Source organism: Microcaecilia unicolor, chromosome 2 (genome assembly GCF_901765095.1).
Source record: "Microcaecilia unicolor chromosome 2, aMicUni1.1, whole genome shotgun sequence".
NCBI lineage: Eukaryota > Metazoa > Chordata > Amphibia > Gymnophiona > Siphonopidae > Microcaecilia > Microcaecilia unicolor.
Window position 1 is genome coordinate 380,854,806 of NC_044032.1, and position 17,338 is coordinate 380,872,143.

Below are 17,338 nucleotides of genomic sequence, written 5' to 3' on the forward strand. Positions count from 1 at the left end.
TCGCTTGTTAACCATATGCTTCTGTTGCAATGTGATTAGTAAAGTTTTTTTTTTTTTTCTGTTCAGAATTGTGATCTTTGCAGTAGTGGTCTTGTCACATCTGGACTTTTGCAACTCTGTTTGGACCTTCCAAGGAAGCAGATTGCCATGCTTGAACTGGTATAAAAGATGAGATGGGACTAATCTTTACTTAAGGCCCTTGTGTGGTCTACTATCGCTTGAAAAGCCTGCGGACTGAGAGACCATTCTCCCGGATCCAGGGTGTGACTGAGAAAATCCACCTAAATGCTTTCCGTCCCTGCTATATGGGAAGCCAAGAGGGTGGCCAGATGAAGCTCTGCCCATTTCACGAGCCTCGCAGTTTCCTGCTGTAACTAGCGACTTCTCGTCCCCCCACTTGCCGACACTCCTTCTAGCAGTGAACAAAACGCTTCCAGAGCTAACCAAATTGCCCTGGTTTCCAAGAGGTTGATCAAGAAGGATACATCCTGAGGGGACCAAAGACCTTGCACAAACCTCTCCAGGCAGTGGGCTCCCCAGCCCTTGAGGCTGGCTGGCATCTGTTGTTACTACTGTTCACTGAGGTGGATCCAACCGCATCCCCTTGACCAAGTTGTCTGTTCGCTGCCACCAAAATAGGCTGCTGTGTTCCTGAGTCTATAGAGGCAATCTCACCTGCAGAGAATCTGTTTGTGGAGACCACTGGGACAGAAGGGAAGACTGGAGAGACCTCATGTGCGCCCTGGCCCAGGGCAATACCTTTAAAGCCATATTAGGCTTGTGATGCATGAAAAATCTTTGTATCCTGGTGGGAAAAAATCCAGGGTGACCTACTTCAGCAGAAGCATCTTCAGCCTTTAGCCCTTCATAGCCCCAATCTGTGTCTGTGCATGGAAGGAATCACAAATTGACTTTGGCAGTGTGTGAGCCTGGGGCATTCCATTGACTGGGACAAGAGGAGAAAGAGGCGATTGTCTCCTCTGAAAGGGGTAGTGCCTCAGTGAAGAGGTTGTTTGGGATCAAGAAGCTGGTTTCCAGGTAGCACTTGGATGGGCCATGAGAGAGCTTAATGTGTAATAAGGGGGCCTATATTCCTATCTAGCAGATGCAGTATATGACATGCTTTTGCCAAGGGTATATCATTGGCGGTGGCTGTGAGGTGCCAGCTGTGGCTTCAGGTTTGGGGGGCAGATGCTGCCTTCAAGGCTCGGTTAGTTAAGTTTTACTTTTGGGGCAAGCTTTTGTTTGGGGGTCGACCTCGGCAACCTAGTCAAGGAGCATGGGGAGTGTAAAGCACAGCGGCTTCCCGAGGACAGGTCACGTTTTGCGGCTTGTCCATCGACATTGGCTCGAGTTAAGTTTCAGGACAACAGGAAGTACAGGCTCGGTAGTATGTTCTTCGGCCAGGAGGCACGGTTCCAGCCCCTGCAGTCCTCCTTTCGTGGAGACAGAAAGTCGGCAGGGCAGTTGGGGCGAGCTGTAGCCGATCCCCAACATTCACAATGATGCCAGGTTGACCCACCCATCCGTGCTAATTGGGGGATGCCTTCAGTTCTTGGAAGTGTGGGTCACCATTATCACAGATCAGTGGGTGCTGGGCATTCTGCTCCATGGATACAGATTGGAGTTTTCCTGCCTGTTCGCACCTTTCTTATGATCCCTGTGCCACGGGGCCATTTGGCAGGCGCAGATCAGAATCCTTGTTGGTGTTGCAGGCCTTTGTGCCGGTCTGTCCCTTCGAATGCGGGCAGGGGCGCTATTCCATCTATTTTGTGGTCCCCAAAAAAGAAGGAACAGTACGCCAGATTTTTGGATCTAAAGGGGGTTGTCCGTGGGTTTCCCACTTTCGTATGGAACTGCAGTCTGTGATTGAATCGGTCCGATGGGGAGAATTTCTCACCGCTCTTGACTTCAAGGAGGCATACCTGCACACCCCTATCTGGGGGCCGCATCAACAGTTTCTACGCTTTGTGGTCCTGGGCCAGCACTTTCAGTTCCGTCCCTGCCATTTGGTCTAGCTACAGCCCCAAGGACCTTGTCCAAGGTCATGGTTATGGTGGCAGCCTTCCTGAGGTGACAGGGGATCTGTGTACGCCTGTACCTAGACGACTGGCTGATTTGGGAATTCTTGTACCAGGACAGTGTGGAGGTGACTGTGAAGGTGGTTTGTCTTTTCCAGTCTCTGGGATGGGTGATCAATTTTGAGAAGAGCGGACTGGTCCTGTTGCAACGGCTGAAGTATCTGGTAATTGATACCAGACAGGTGTTCCTGACGGAGGAACGTCACACAAAATTGCGGTGTTGGCGCTCTTGCTTCAGTCGTGGCCAAGTGACTGGGATTTTGCGCAGGTCCTTGGCCACCATGGAGGTGGTGCCCTGGGCCAGTGTGCATATGAGGCTGCTTCAGCGATCATTGCTCAGCTGCTGGTCTCTGGTTTTGGAGGACTAAAGCGTCTGGCTTCCCAGGACACTGGCTGCCAGACAGATTTGAGGTGGTGGCTGAGTCCCAGGTCCTTGCAGCTGAGGGTACCCTTCCCGATTCTGCAGTGGGAAGTGGTGTCCACAGATGCCAGCTTGACAGGCTGGGTGGCCCATTACAGGGACCACCTGGCCCAGGGCTCCTGGTCCACATCAGAGGCACGGTGGTCTATCAAACACTTGGAGCTTTAGGCAGTGTGTCGAGCTCTGAAGGCCTTTGTACAGTTCCTTGGGAAGGCTCTCATTCGGGTCTTCTCAAACAATGTGATGGCAGTGGTCTATATCAACAAGCAGGGAGAGGCGCAGCAGCCAGCTGGCAGTAGAGACTGGCTTATTGATTGGCTGGGTGGAGAAACACCTGCTCTGTCTTTCGGCGGCTCACATTGCGGGGTCATTCAACATGGAGGTGGATTTCCTCGGTCGTCACACACTGGACCCTGGGGAGTTGTCTCCCGAGGTGTTCCAGTTTCTGGTTCAGCGCTGGGGTGTGCCGTCCTTGGACCTCATGGCGATAAGGGCCGATGCCATGGTCTTGCAGTTTTCAGCTGTGCGCCTTGTTGCAGCCACGGCCGAGTGAGTGGTTTCTGTACGCCTGTTGAGAAGAGTTGCGGGCCATTGGGGCCAGACTGGCCGAGATGTCCATGGTACGCGGGTCTGGTCATCTTCTGGTCGGAGAACCACTATGGCTTCTCCGTCAGGGTCCTTTGGTCATAGAGGACCCCTCCCCCTTTGATCTTACGGCCTGGCCCTTGAAAGGGCTCATTTGAGAACGAAGGGTTATTCTTACTCAGTCATTACTGTCCTGCATCAGGCCAGGAATAGATCTACTTCAGCTTATGCCCGCATGTGACATACCTCTGAGGGCTGCTGTTCAGAGGGAGGATTAGATCCCTTTTCTTCTTCTGTTGGCCACATTCTTGCAATCTGGGGTCTGTAAGGACCTGGCATTGGGGTCCTTGAAGGTATATGGCAGCCCTGGCATGTTGTAGGGGACACTTACAGAATTTTTCCATAGTGGCACACCCTGATGTTGTTTGTTTCCTGAAGGGTATGAATCACTTGAGGCCTCCCTTTTGGGCACCCTTTCCTGATTGGGACATCAACTTGGTCCTTTGGGCTCTGTGGCATCCTCTGAGCCCCATTGGAAGGCGATGGTAAAAGATCTCGGAAGACTTTCTGGTGGCAATCACTTCTGCATGACGCGGCTTGGAGCTGCACATCTCAGAGCAGCAGACGCTCTCATGTAGGGACCCCTTTCTCCGGTTTTCGGAGACCAGGGTCGGACTGTTCCCTCCTTTTTGCCTAAGGTGATTTCTGCCTTTCATGTTAATCAGTTCGTAGATCTCCCTTCCTTTAGGAGGGAGGCCGTGGGAGATCAGTATGCTGCCTTGTGGTTGCTGGATGTGAGGAGAGCCCTCATGCATTACCTGGCGGTTACAACCAACTTTTGACGCTTGGATAGACTTTTTGTTCTGTTTGGTAAACAGAAGCTGGGTCTTATGGTTTCTAAAGCCTCTATTGCCCATTGGTTAAAGGAGGCAGTGCCTGCAGCTTATATCCTGGAAGGGAAGTCTTCTCAGGTCTTGAAGGCACACTCTACCAGGCATATGGCCATGTCTTGGGCTAAGGTCTTGTTTTCCTCTCCGGGGGATATACAGGGCAGCGACTCGCGCATCGCTGCATACTTTAAGCAAGCACTATAGGGTCGATGTGGCTGCGCAATCTGAGTTAGTGTTTGGGGTAGCTGTCCGAGCAGCAGGTTCAGCTTCCCACCCTCGTAGGGGATTACATTTGAACATCCCACTCGTCCTGGAATAGTGGGAAGTAACGTAATGGGAAAGAAGTTTGATAATTTTCTTTCCGTTAGTTCTTCACACTTCCAGGAGCCCTCCTGCTTTACGGCACCCTTCTCGGGGCAGGATTCTGAGCTGTGTTGGTGTCCTGCTCCTTGGGGCCGGGTCTTCGGGTGTTCTTTTACTGTCTGTTTTTAATTGGGCTATGTGGTTGCTGTACATGCTCCTAGTGCCTTTTTTTCCTTGCTTTTCTACTTATACTGAGGAACTGAGCCAGTAGCAGGGACTATGTACTAGGGCTCAGTTCTGTATGCTCTATCACCTGGTCGATGGACATGACTACCCACTCGTCCTAGAATAGTGTGAAGAACTAATGGAATGAAAATTATCAGGTAAGTCCCAATTTTTCCTTAATCCTGAATGCTTGGTCTTTTTTTTTTTCCTACCAAGCTTTGCAGGGTAGTATCTCTTAGGTCTTGGGGCAGAAATTGATCTCCTTGAGTACTTCTAAAGGAATGCATATCTCTGTGCCCAACCCTCTTCCCCCCTTCGGAGGGTATTTTGGTCTGAAGAAATCAAGCTTTGTGTTCCTTTTTTTTTTTTAATGTCAGTTGGTCACCTTGGAGGTATTTGTAAGTGCACAGGTCCTTCTAAATTTTGAGAGAGGTTTTTTTTAGTTGATTTAATAAGGCGCAGTGGTCTTGAAGACATTGATTTCAGAAGGATTCAAGAAGATGATCATCTTAGTCCATACCAGAGTTGGCAAGTCACGGAGGGCTGGCTAACTCGCTCAATCTATGCACAGGAGTTCTCAGAGGCAGAGTTAAAACTCTGACTTCCAGAGCATACTGATAGGACAGTGCCTTTGCCTTGATTGCACCCTTTAACTGCCTTCATTTGGGTATGTGAGTCTGGAGGTTTCCTTAATCTGGTTAGAGCTTGAGTATATACCACTTGCCTGGACTGGTCTGGTAAATAAGGAAGGGGAATTTTGGACTTGCCTATTCTTTTTTTCTCGAGTCCTTCTAGACCAGTCCACAACCCCACATATGGAACCATGGCTGTCAAGGGTTCTTGGTATGACAGATTGGCAGCTAACAGAGTCCACTCTGAAGATAATTGTTTCCTTGGTGTATTGAATTCTCATTCCTGGGATAGTGACCATGAATTGATTATTTTGACTCCACCAGATTTGGCTTTGGGGGGTACCTGGAAACCCAAATCATAAAAGTCTCTTCATTAGTCTTAGCTTTGATATTGGGTACTGAGGAGCTGAAGGCAGCACTAGTCCCCTATAAGGGAAGTGAAGTTGGTGCTAAGCTGTTTTTCTCTGGCTCCATTTGGTGGCAGGGGGACATAATCCACTCTTCTGTATTGGTCTGGCAGGACTCAAGGAAACAGGCGAGTCCAAATTTATAAAGAGCCTCTGCATGTTACTAGCAGAAACACACTTAACTTGCTCTTCCCCCCTCTTATCACCTAGCCTTACACTTTCTCCCCTTTGCACGTTGTTTCTAGCCTGTTCTTCCTTTAGTTCCCCCCCCCCCCCTTAAATCAGCCACCTGCAGGTAACCCTTGCCACCCAACAAGCTAGTTATGCTTCCCCCCCAAAAAAAACAAAAACAAAAAAAAAAACCTTTGAACCGTTGTCATGAGGCATGAATTCCCTTCTCTCAGAGGTCAGAAGAGGAACTTCCTCTTCCCTGCACTGTATGACTCTGAAGAAGTCTGAGCCATGCAGTGCGAGAACTCCTGCGTTGATTTCTGGTTCTCAAATCCATGAGACCAGTGTGAAAGTGTTAGCTCATTCACACAGAGCCTTGTAATGTAGGAAAAAATGAAGTTCCATAGCGTCCCACAGATCAGTCCAGAGACTGGTTGGTTATGTCCCTCTGCCAGCAGGTGGAGATAGAACTTATAAGTTTTACTACATGTGGTCATATGCAGCCACTGAAACCTCATTATTCTCTCTATCTAGCAGGTGGAAGGTCATAACTCTGCAGCTCTCGGTTCTGGTTCCTCCCCTGTTCCCTCGGGCCGAGTTGAGCTGTGTTTAGGGGTTGAGGCCTCGCCTGGGTTATAGGCGAACAGGGTAAACCTGGTGTGCCAGGTCCCTCCCTTCTTCCACCATCTCCCGGTTCTGCTATGTGTAATTTTTTTTTTTTTTTTTTTTGGGGGGGGGGGGGGGGGGGGGGCAAACACCCGTTCTGCTCTCACAGTGAGCAAGCTTGCTGCTTCGGTAAGTGGGGGTGCTTGCCAAAGGACTTAGTGGCAGAGGAGACCGGGGGTTGTGTGTTTGGGAGAGCTAGTTTTAATGTCTGCTCCCTCGGAGATTGTTAAGCGCTGCTCCTGGTGTGGGAACCGGAGAGCAGCGTTGGGGCGTGTGCTCTGCCTGCCCACGCAGCACAGGATCGGCAGAGCGCGCTTCGGAGGTGTGGGATCGGCCCTTGTAAACCGCTGACTTGGCTCCAGGGTTGCAGGGGTCCTCCGGGCTTTCGTCTTCCTGCCCAGCGGTGGATGATTTGGGCGCCATGTTCCTGTGAGCGGCGGCTTCATCTGCGTCTTTTCCTTTGGCGTGAGCGGCGCCTGATTCCGGGAGGTGTGTTTCTCCGGGAGTGGGGGATAGTGGGAGGACGCCGGCTGCTAGTGCCAGGGTGCGTTTTGGTTCCTACGTGGGCGATCTACTACTACTTAACATTTCTAGAGCTCTACTAGGGTTACGCAGCGCTGTACAATTTAACAAAGAGAGACAGTCCCTGCTCAAAGAGCTTACAATCTAATAGACAAGTGAACGGTCGGTCCGATAGGGGCAGTCAAATTGGGGCAGTCTGGATTCACTGAACGGTAAGGGTTAGGTGCCGAACGCAGCATTGAAGAGGTGGGCTTTAAGCAAAGACTTGAAGATGGGCAGGGAGGGGGCTTGGCGTAAGGGCTCAGGAAGGTTGTTCCAAGCATAGGGTGAGGCGAGGCAGAATGAGCGGAGCCTGGAGTTGGCGGTGGTGGAGAAGGGTACTGAGAGGAGGGATTTATCCTGTGAATGGAGGTTACGGGCGGGAACGTAAGGGGAGATGAGGGTAGAAAGATAGTGAGGGGCAGCAGACTGAGTGCATTTGTAGGTAAGAAGGAGAAGCTTGAATTGAATGCGGTATCTGATCAGAAGCCAGTGAAGTGACCTGAGGAGAGGGGTGATATGAGTATATCGGTTCTGGCGGAATACGAGACGTGCAGCAGAGTTCTGAACAGATTGAAGGGGGGATAGATGGCTAAGTGGAAGGCCGGTGAGGAGTAAGTTGCAGTAGTCCAGGCGAGAGGTAATGAGAGCGTGGATGAGAGTTCGGGTGGTGTGTTCAGAGAGGAAAGGGCGAATTTTGCTGATGTTGAAGAGGAAGAAGCGACAGGTCTTGGCTATCTGCTGGATATGCGCAGAGAAGGAGAGAGAGGAGTCAAAGATGACTCCGAGGTTGCGGGCAGATGAGACGGGGAGGATGAGGGTGTTATCAACTGAGATAGAAAGTGGAGGAAGAGGAGAAGTGGGTTTTGGTGGAAAGACGATAAGCTCGGTCTTGGACATGTTCAGTTTCAGGTGGCGGTTGGACATCCAGGCAGCAATATCGGATAAGCAGGCCGATACCTTTGCCTGGGTCTCCGCGGTGATGTCTGGTGTGGAGAGATACAGTTGGGTGTCATCAGCATAGAGATGATACTGGAAACCATGAGATGAGATCAGGGAGCCCAGGGAAGAGGTGTAGATTGAGAAGAGAAGGGGTCCAAGGACAGATCCCTGGGGAACACCAACAGATAAGGGGATGGGGGTGGAGGAAGATCCATGAGAGTGAACTTTAAAGGTGCGGTGGGAGAGATAGGAGGAGAACCAGGAGAGGACAGAGCCCTGGAACCCAAATGAGGACAGTGTGGCAAGGAGTAAGTCATGATTGACAGTGTCAAAAGCGGCGGATAGATCAAGGAGGATGAGGATGGAGTAGTGGCCTCTGGATTTGGCAAGGAACAGGTCATTACAGACTTTAGAGAGTGCCGTTTCTGTCGAGTGAAAAGGGCGAAAACCGGATTGAAGCGGATCGAGGATGGCATGAGAGGAGAGAAAATCAAGGCAGCGGCTGTGGACTGCGCGCTCAAGTATCTTGGAGAGGAAGGGTAGGAGGGAGATGGGGCGGTAGTTGGAGGGACAGGTAGGGTCTAGTGATGTTTTTTTGAGTAGTGGCGTGACTACGGCATGCTTGAAGGTGTCGGGGACAGTTGCAGTGGAGAGAGAGAGGTTGAGGATATGACAGATGGAGGGGGTGATAGTAGGAGAGATGGTGTTAAGTTGGTGGGGAAGGGATCAGAGGAACAAGTGGTGCATTTTGAGGAGGAAAAAAGGCGGGCGGTTTCCTCCTCGGAGATATCAGGAAAGGAGGAGGAGGAGGTCTGGGTTGGTTGGTTGAGGGAGAGGGTTGAAGGGTGAAGAGGAGGAGGTGGCTTGGTAGTGAACTCAAGGTTGATCTTTTGCACCTTGTCGCGGAAGTAGTCAGCCAGTGATTGAGGAGAGAGCGAAGGGGGGGGGGGGGGTGGGAGCGGAGGGCGCTTTGAGGAGGGAGTTAAGGATGGCGAAGAGACGACGAGGGTTAGAGCTGAGAGAATTAGTCAGTTGGGTGTAATAGTCCTGTTTGGCAAGGAATAGTGAGGACTGGAAGGAGGATAGCATGAATTTGTAGTGAAGGAAATCTGAATGGGTGCGAGATTTCCTCCAGAGGCGTTCAGCAGATCGGGCGCAGGAGCGAAGGTAACGGATGCAAGGGGTCAGCCAGGGATGGGGATTAGTACGCCTTGTGGGACGGGAGGTGGATGGTGCAAGGGTGTCCAGAGCAGAGGAGAGAGTGGCATTGTAAGCGGAGACAGCCTCGTTGACAGACTCGGAGGACATGATGGAGGGGAGGAGATTAGAAATACTAGATAAGGTGGGAGGGTCAATAGCCTGGAGATTCCTGGAAGTAGTGGTTAATGTTGGGCGGGGCTGAGGGGGAGGGTGAAGAAGTGTGAAGGTGATCAGGTGATGATCAGAGAGAGGAAGAGCTGAGACGTGTAAATTGGAGGGTGAGCCGGAAGAGGAGAGGACGAGGTCAAGGCAATGGCCATCACGGTGAGTAGGGCTGGTGGAACACAGCTGGAGGTTGAAGGAGGATGTTAGAGACAGAGCTGCAGCACAGCCAGTTAATCTGTATAAAAGGTGGATTTCTCAAGAAAAACTGGTATATAAGGCTGCCCCTCAGAGAATCATGTCACACCAACCAAGTTTGAATTTGTGGGGAAGATTCAGAGACAGAGCTGCTAAGTCTAAAATGTAGAGACAGAGCTGCAGCACAGCCAGTTAATCTGTAAAAAAGGCTAAAAGCGCCAGGCACCATTTTGGATTTTTCACAGGAACAGGAGGGGGTGGCGGCCGTGGGGCCTTTGGCTGCGGCAGGGTATCAACAGAGCCCGTTACCTGCAGTAACAGAGGGAGACATGGCTGCTATGCCATTTTCTCTCTGAGGGGTCTGAGGTAGATGACTGTCAGTTTTCGTCTACCCGACTAAATAGATCTGAGACAATTGAAGAAGGTGATCTGACCCCACGGTAGCGCGGCTGTTCCACCAGGAAGAGCTGCCGTCTTTTATTGTGTGGGCGCTTGAAGCGTTGAACATCTCTTCTCCAGATTCCGATTCTCCTGCAGCGGCGGCTCCCTCTATTATGTCAGGGACCAAACAACCCCCTAAAACCTTTCATATTCATGAAGGTATGAAGATTCTCATTGCGGCCCAGTGGGACACCCCAGAGTCTGACTTGCGAGTAGCTCGGGCCATGCTGTGCCTCTATCCGCTCCTTGAGGGGGAACGGGAGGCCTTGTGTGTCCCCACTGTGGATTCTTTGATCACGGCTGTCATTAAGAAGACTATGTTGCTGGTAGAGGGTGGTACAGTCCTTAAGGACCCTCAAGACAGGAAGTTGGAGTCTTCCTTGAAGATGTCTTTTGAGATAGCCGCATTGTCTCTCCAGGCGGTTCTCACGCAGCCAGGGCATACCTTTCTTGGGTGCAGAAAGCAGCTTCTGCAGAGGAACTGGTTGAGAATTTGCCTTCTTTAGAAGTGGGACTAGCATACCTGGCGGATCTTCTTTATGATCTTCTTCGAGCCTCGGCAAAGTAGATTTCACTTTTGGTGATGGCTCGCTGGTGGTTGTGGGTGTGGCATTTGTCGGCAGATATGGCTTCTAAGTTGCGCTTGGCTCGATTGCCGTTCAGAGGGAAGCTGCTCTTTGTTGAGGACTTGGATCATATCGGCGCTGCCTCGAGACCAGCTTCAGGAGCGCATCCCCAATGATGGGGCATTGGCCCATCTCCCGGCGTCGATAGGGTGATGGCTGTCCCGTTTTGTGGGAGAGTGGGCCAGGGTAACTTCAGACGAGTGGGTCTTGGACGTTATCCGAGACGGTTACAAACTGGAATTCTTTCGGCCTCTGTTAGAGTTTTTCGTGGAATCCCCTTGCAAGTCTCCTCAAAAGATAGCAGTGGTCAAGGAAACCTTAAACAACTTGCCTCCAGTTAGGGGCGGTGGTTCCTTTTCCGGAGGGACAATGCTGTCTCGGCCGCTACTCTGTTTATTTCGTGGTTCCGAAAAAAGGGGGATCCTTTCAGCCTGTGTTAGATCTAAAAGGAGTGAACAGGGCTCTGTGCGTGCGTCACTTTCGCATGGAGACTCTTTGTTCTTTCATCGCGGCAGTACAGCCAGGGGAGTTCTTGACATCTCTCAATCTCAAGGAGGCCTACTTGCACATTCCTGTTTGGCCCCCTCATCATCAGTTTCTGCGTTTTGTGGTTCTGGGCCAACGCTTTGTTTCGTGTTCTGCCTTTCGGGCTAGCTACAGCGCCCAGAACTTTCTCCAAAGTTATGGTGGTAGTCGTAGTGTTCCTCCGACGGGAGGGGGTGCAAGTGCATCCTTACCTGGGCGACTGGAGGAGTGGCCTAGTGGTTAGGGTGGTGGACTTTGGTCCTGGGGAACTGAGGAACTGAGTTCAATTCCCACTTCAGGCACAGGCAGCTCCTTGTGACTCTGGGCAAGTCACTTAACCCTCCATTGCCCCATGTAAGCCGCATTGAGCCTGCCATGAGTGGGAAAGTGCAGGGTACAAATGTAACAAAAAAAAAAAAATAAGGGCTCCTCTCCAGGAGAGCGTGAAGGCGACGGAGAGAGTTGTCGGTTTACTGCGATCCTTGGGTTGGATCGTCAACTTGGACAAGTCACCTGAGTCTGTCCCAGTCTCTGGAGTATCTCTGGGTACTGTTCAACACTCGATCAGGCAGAGTGTTTTTGCTGGAAAGTCGGCGGTTGAAGCTTCAGTCGCAGGTTCGGAGCCTTTTGCGGCTGAGTGCTCCCAAGACCTGGAACTACGTGCAGGTGTTGGGGTCCATGGCAGCCACGTTGGATGTGGTTCCGTGGGCCAGGAGTCACATGTGGCCTCTTCAGAGCTTGCTTCTGAGCAGATGGTCTTCCCTCTCGGAGGATTACTTAATTCATCTATTCTGGGAGTCGGAGGCCAGGCTTGCAATGTGTTGGTGGCTCAGTCTTGACGAGCTGATCCAGGGGGTGCCTCTTGCGACGCTGGCCTGGATTGTAGTGACAACGGATGCCAGTCTTTGGGCTGGGGAGCCCATTGTCTGGGTCAGTTGGCTCAGGGAACTTGGTCCCCGACGGAGGTCTCCTGGTCCATAAACTGTTTGGAGTTGAGGGCAATTCGTCTGGCGATTTGGGCCTTTCATCTTTTGTTGGAAGGGAGACCGGTTCGGGTTCTCTCAGACAACGCGACAGTGGTAGCGTATGTCAACCGTCGGGGGCACCAAGAGAGCACACCTGGCTAAGGAGGCGGCTATGCTATGCCGGTGGACGGAAGATCATTTGGTTCTGATCTTGGCGGCTCACATTGCGGGATCATTGAACATCGAGGCAGACTTTTTGAGTCGCCACGTGCTGGATCCAGGGGTGTGGGAACTCTCCGGGCATTCGCGCTCATCACGGACAGATGAGGAGTTCCGGTGATGGATCTGATGGCACGGGGTTTTCAGCAGGGGGAGAGACCCTCGGTCCCAGGGGATCGATGCTCTCCTTTAGGCTTGGCCGCAGTCCAAACTCCTTTATGTTTTTCCTCCGTGGCCCATAATAGGCAGGATCTTAGATCGGGTAGTTCGTCAGTCGGGTTGGTTGATTGTGATAGCTCCAGATTGGCCTTGACGCCCGTGGTACGCGGATCGAGTTCGTCTTCAGATCGACTTTCGGTTGTTCCTTCCAGCTCAGCGAGGGTTACTGCGACAGCGTCCTCTTCTCATGGAGGATACCTCCCTCTTTGGTCTTACGGCTTGGCTATTGAGAAGGCGCGGTTAAGGAGGAAAGGCTATTCAGACAGAGTGATTGCCACGATGTTGCAGGCTAGGAAGCGTTCTAAGGCGTGTGCTCGGATGTGGCGGACCTTTGAGTCTTGGTGTTCAGCGGCAGGGTTTTTTGGCTTCGTTTGTGCCGCTGACTCTTATTACCTGATAATTTTCTCTCCATTAGTCCTAACAGATCAATCCAGAGGCCCTCCCATAGTTTTCTGTTTTGTGAGTTAGTTTTTTGTTTCATGGTTTTGGGTTTATGTATTGCAGGTTGCTGTTTTTTTGGTTTGTCGACGTTGGGAGCCAGTATCTTACTTGCTGTGAGCTGCATGAATTCCTCCTGCTTATGCGGTTGAAGGGTATCTTTAATATGTCTCAAGACAAGTGAATGAAGTTTAGTCATGATTGGAAAGCCCACTATGCTTTGGTATCGATCATATTAAGGTTTCAGTTGCTGCATATGACCACATGTAGTGAAACTTAGAAGTTCTCTCTATCTCCACCTGCTGGCAAAGGGACATAACCCACCAGTCTCTGGATTGATCTGTACGGACTAATGGAAAGAAAATTATTAGGTAATAACTAATTTTACCTTTTGCTCTGGCAGCAATAAACCAGGGCATGCAGATCTTAGGTGCCAGATGGAAATTTCTAGTCTCCATGGCAATCTGGAGTCTGGGATATGTCTGGCCCTGGCTTATCATTGTGTTATAGATGTACAGAAACAAATGTTGCTTTAATTTCTTAAAATGTGTTGGAAAGAAATTCTGTTCTATTTGTAGGTTTATTTGCTTCCCTATTGCTCTTCAAGGAAACTAAAAAAACTTGACATTATATAAGGTGTCAATATGGCATGCAAAATAAATGTTCCGTAATTCATCTCTATTCGTATGTGTTCTCATTACAAATTTTTATTTGTTTACAAGTGACTAACTACTGAAAACATTTAATCTGTGTAATGGTATTTTGTCAACGTAGTTGTAATTTGAATGGCGTTTAAACTTTCAGGAGGAGAAGTCAATGTTCTGGAAGACATACTTACTGAAGCACCAGATCATGATGATGAGCTGTATAACCTTGAAAGTGAGCAAGATGTGAATGAGAAGAAAGGTACTTTGCTGTTTTGTATATATATATATTGCTGATGGAGGTGGATTAGAAAAAAATCTGCAAAACTATACATGTCTGAATTAAAGCAGCTGTGCGAAGAAGTGGGCTAAGAATGGTCAACAGCAATGTGAAAGACTGAAAATTATAGGAAGTGTATGCTTCATTTATTGCTGCTATAGGTAGTTCAACCAATTAAAGATAGGGAGCAGTTAGCTTTCACATGGGTGATATATCACATGGGTGATATGAATGTTGGATAACTTTGTGGCCCTTTTATAAGCTGCGTTAGGTGCTAAAGCACCTCTAGAATAGCAAAAATGGCTCTAACATGGGATGCATTAAAGCATTCCACCTTAGTTTTGCTATCTGCGTGTGCTAAACATGCTGTGCATTTTTAAAGTTTTTAAATTTATTTATTTTGGTTGGGGCTTGGGGGAGAGAATGAAGGGGATGCATTGATCAGTTAGCTCTTGTTCACATTACCACCATGTTAACTAATTAGTGTGCCTATAATGCGGGAGCCATTTTTAAATGGATGTTCGCTCATGCTAACAAAATGCATGACCATTAATGAAATAAACTGAAAAGAGCCTTTTTAATGGCTATGCTAGGTATAGGCTTAGCCTTTTTAATGGCTATGCTAGGTATAGGCTTAACCTTTTTGATGGCCGTGCTTAGAAAGGGGCTTAGAACCCCTTTGTTAAATAATTGTTATAATGTATAAACTTCGTTCTCTGAGGACAAGCAGGACATTGTTTCTCATGTATTGGTGATGTGTTCCTCGCGTATGGGTGATGTCATCTGATAGAGCCCAGTGTGGATGCTACCCAGAGTCCTATAACTTTCATTTGACATCATTTTTTCCTGTGCCTTACCTCACTTTATATTTCCTTTCTTATTTTATTAGGGCTTTTGGCACATTTTAAGTTCTCTCTCTCTCTCTTTTTTTTTTTTTTCTGGTGTTGAGGCCTGCTTAGTCCTGAGCACTAACTGTGGTGGATTTTTATGTTGGTATTTGTTGTTCCTCCTCTGGTATTTTGAAAGATTTGCTTACTGCATTTCCACTGCTTGCAAGTGTTGTATGCAAAAGTTGAGGCACCCCAGCCAATTTGTACGTTAGAATCCTTAAGTGAACTGAAACTGATAAGTTTACCTGGTACAAAGTTAACGTACTTTTCTGCAATTTTTAATGAATAATTTCCATGTATTTGCTTATATTAACAGAAAATAATAAAAAGTACTCCTCGGGGAATTCTGTGCAAAAAAAGAAAAGGAAAGAAACATTCTGTGGCATTCTTAATGTTTTGCATAGAAATCCCTCAGCAAACAACTGGGCACTCATCTTTTATTGTTTGGTCTTGTGTGATTTTCAACCTGGAATAAGTTTAAAAAAAAAAAAAAAAAAAATTCCCCTGGCAAAAATGCTGGTTTTGACATGCATGACTAACACCACCTAAGCGGTCTACCAGCTCAGGCTTGATTTCTCTCCCCCCCCCCCCCCCCCTTCTGCAGTCTCCTTCTTACTAGCTTGAACCCCTCCTTAAGCTTCTCTCTCCGTTCCTCATGGTGTATGCACACATCCTCATACCTCTTGTCAATCCCCTCCCCGAATAGACACCCAGAGCATGCACTCATATCTTCCTCTAGTTTATTCACATTCCCCCCCCCCCCCCCCCCCCCATTTACACTCACCATAGTTTTCTCAGCCTTCCCAGCACAGCATTCACAGCATTGTAGCTCTCTAAAACTCATCCCCACTTCAAACAAAACTCCCCAGTTCGAAAATCCCCCTTCGTGCTCCACTTCCTGGTGGTCAAATCTGCTCTTAAAAGATCCAGGTGTTCCAGGTGTCATGCCTTCACGCCCCTAGGCAGAGTCTTGGACTTGATTCTTTTGTGAGGAAGGTTTATTAAGCTTTGATGCTCATTTCCCACGTCCAGGACTACCAGCTCTACATAAGCATTTAATATCAGTCCTTGGTTCACAGTGTACTTGCCTTTGCAGACGCTCTTTCTCAAGACAAGGGTGCCAAGCTTCGCTAGCTGGCCAGAAAGCAAAAGGAGTGTCAACTATCTGCCCAGTGACACAAGAGAGAGATTACGTCCAGATTTTCCGCTTTGGGTATGGAGGTTTACATACTTGAATGACTGCCCGTCTGACCTTGAACCTGCTGTTCAGGAGTGGTTAGCGGATGTTCTCTGCTGAGGTTGCTGATTAGGTGGAGGAGGTTGCTGACCTCCATTGAGAAACACACTGATACCGTCCAGTCCCTCTCCTGGTGACCACCTGCACCCTCTGAGGTCATTGGTGGATTCTGAAGGAGTTCCTACTACTCTCAAATGCATTGGTATACTCTTTCCGCCTGTCCTCAAGAGCAGTCAAGTCCCAGTGTCCCCGGGCCTGCCAGCAAGGTCAACAAATGTTGCAGCTTTGCACCCCCAGTCAAAAATGTGGACGAGTTTTTTTGACTGGCTCCAGGAGAGCATAGCCGCTGTCAAAGTATCCGTCCTGGACAACCTGCTGGTAGGCGGGAGGCTGAATTTTTATTCAAGAAAGGTGGCCCCTTGTAACCTTAGACTGGTGGGTTCTCCAAATAGTCCGGATGGGATACGCTGTCAGGGGGTCTTCTACTAAAGATTAGCTTGGGTTATCTGCAGCAGAGTCCATTTTATTCCTATGGGTCCTGCTACAGATAACTCAAGCTAATCTTTAGTAAAAGACCCCCTCAATTGGCAAAAGAGACCTCCAAATTGCCCTTTATGGGTTTCATTCCTCAGTGCCCAGTATGAGCAGGTACTGCAGAAAAACTTTCTGCTTCTCCAGGCCCATACGGTCAATCCTGTTCTATGACAAGAAGGGCAGGGATTCTATTCTAGGTACTTTCTCGTGACTAAAAAGACAGGGGGATTCTGTCCCATCCTTGACCTTGTTGAGAAAAAGTTCAGGATGGTTTCCCTAGGCACCCTTCTCACCTTGATCGAGGAAGAAGATTGTCTATGTTCTCTGGACTTGAATGATGCATATACCTGCATCCAGATACTTTGCAGTCACCAGACTTATCTCAGATGCCTTGTAGGGAATCGCCACTTCCAGTACCATGCTTGCCATTTGGCCTCACATCTGCTCCTAGGGTATTGCAGTAGTCAAAGTGTTGCTATGCAGGCTGGGAGTTCATGCGTTTATCTGGACGATTGGCCGATAACAGCACATCGTGGGAGGGTTTTCCAAGAATAAGTGTACAGAACACTCCAAGTGCTGGAGCTGCTAGGGCTTGTTTTCAATTACCAGAGTATTTAGGAACCCTGCTAGACACACAAAAACTCAAGCCTTTTCCCCCCAAGATTGGGGGACTGCTCTCATTGCAATCACTGACCAGGTTCACATTAGCAGGTTACAGCTTGGCAGATGTTCTCCCCCATATTTATGGAAGTGGGGCGCATTAAGTATATTTAGTATGAGTATTATTTGTATTCAACTGCATTGCCTTTGTGTGGATGGCGCTGTATATTGGGGCTGCTATCCCTAAAGTTTGCAGTATTGTGTGATTGACTCATT

At 49.1% G+C, this 17,338-nt stretch overlaps 1 protein-coding gene across 5 annotated transcripts in view; it reads left to right on the forward strand.

The window, feature by feature from the left end:
- The window catches only part of YTHDC1 (YTH domain containing 1), a 274,467-nt gene that overhangs the window by 3,832 nt on the left and 253,297 nt on the right, over window positions 1-17,338 (forward strand). For all 5 annotated transcript variants that reach the window (XM_030190527.1, XM_030190528.1, XM_030190529.1 and 2 more), the window contains exon 2: window positions 13,682-13,783. In XM_030190527.1, the coding sequence (XP_030046387.1) occupies window positions 13,682-13,783 (102 nt within the window). The remainder of the gene's footprint in view (window positions 1-13,681; window positions 13,784-17,338) is intronic.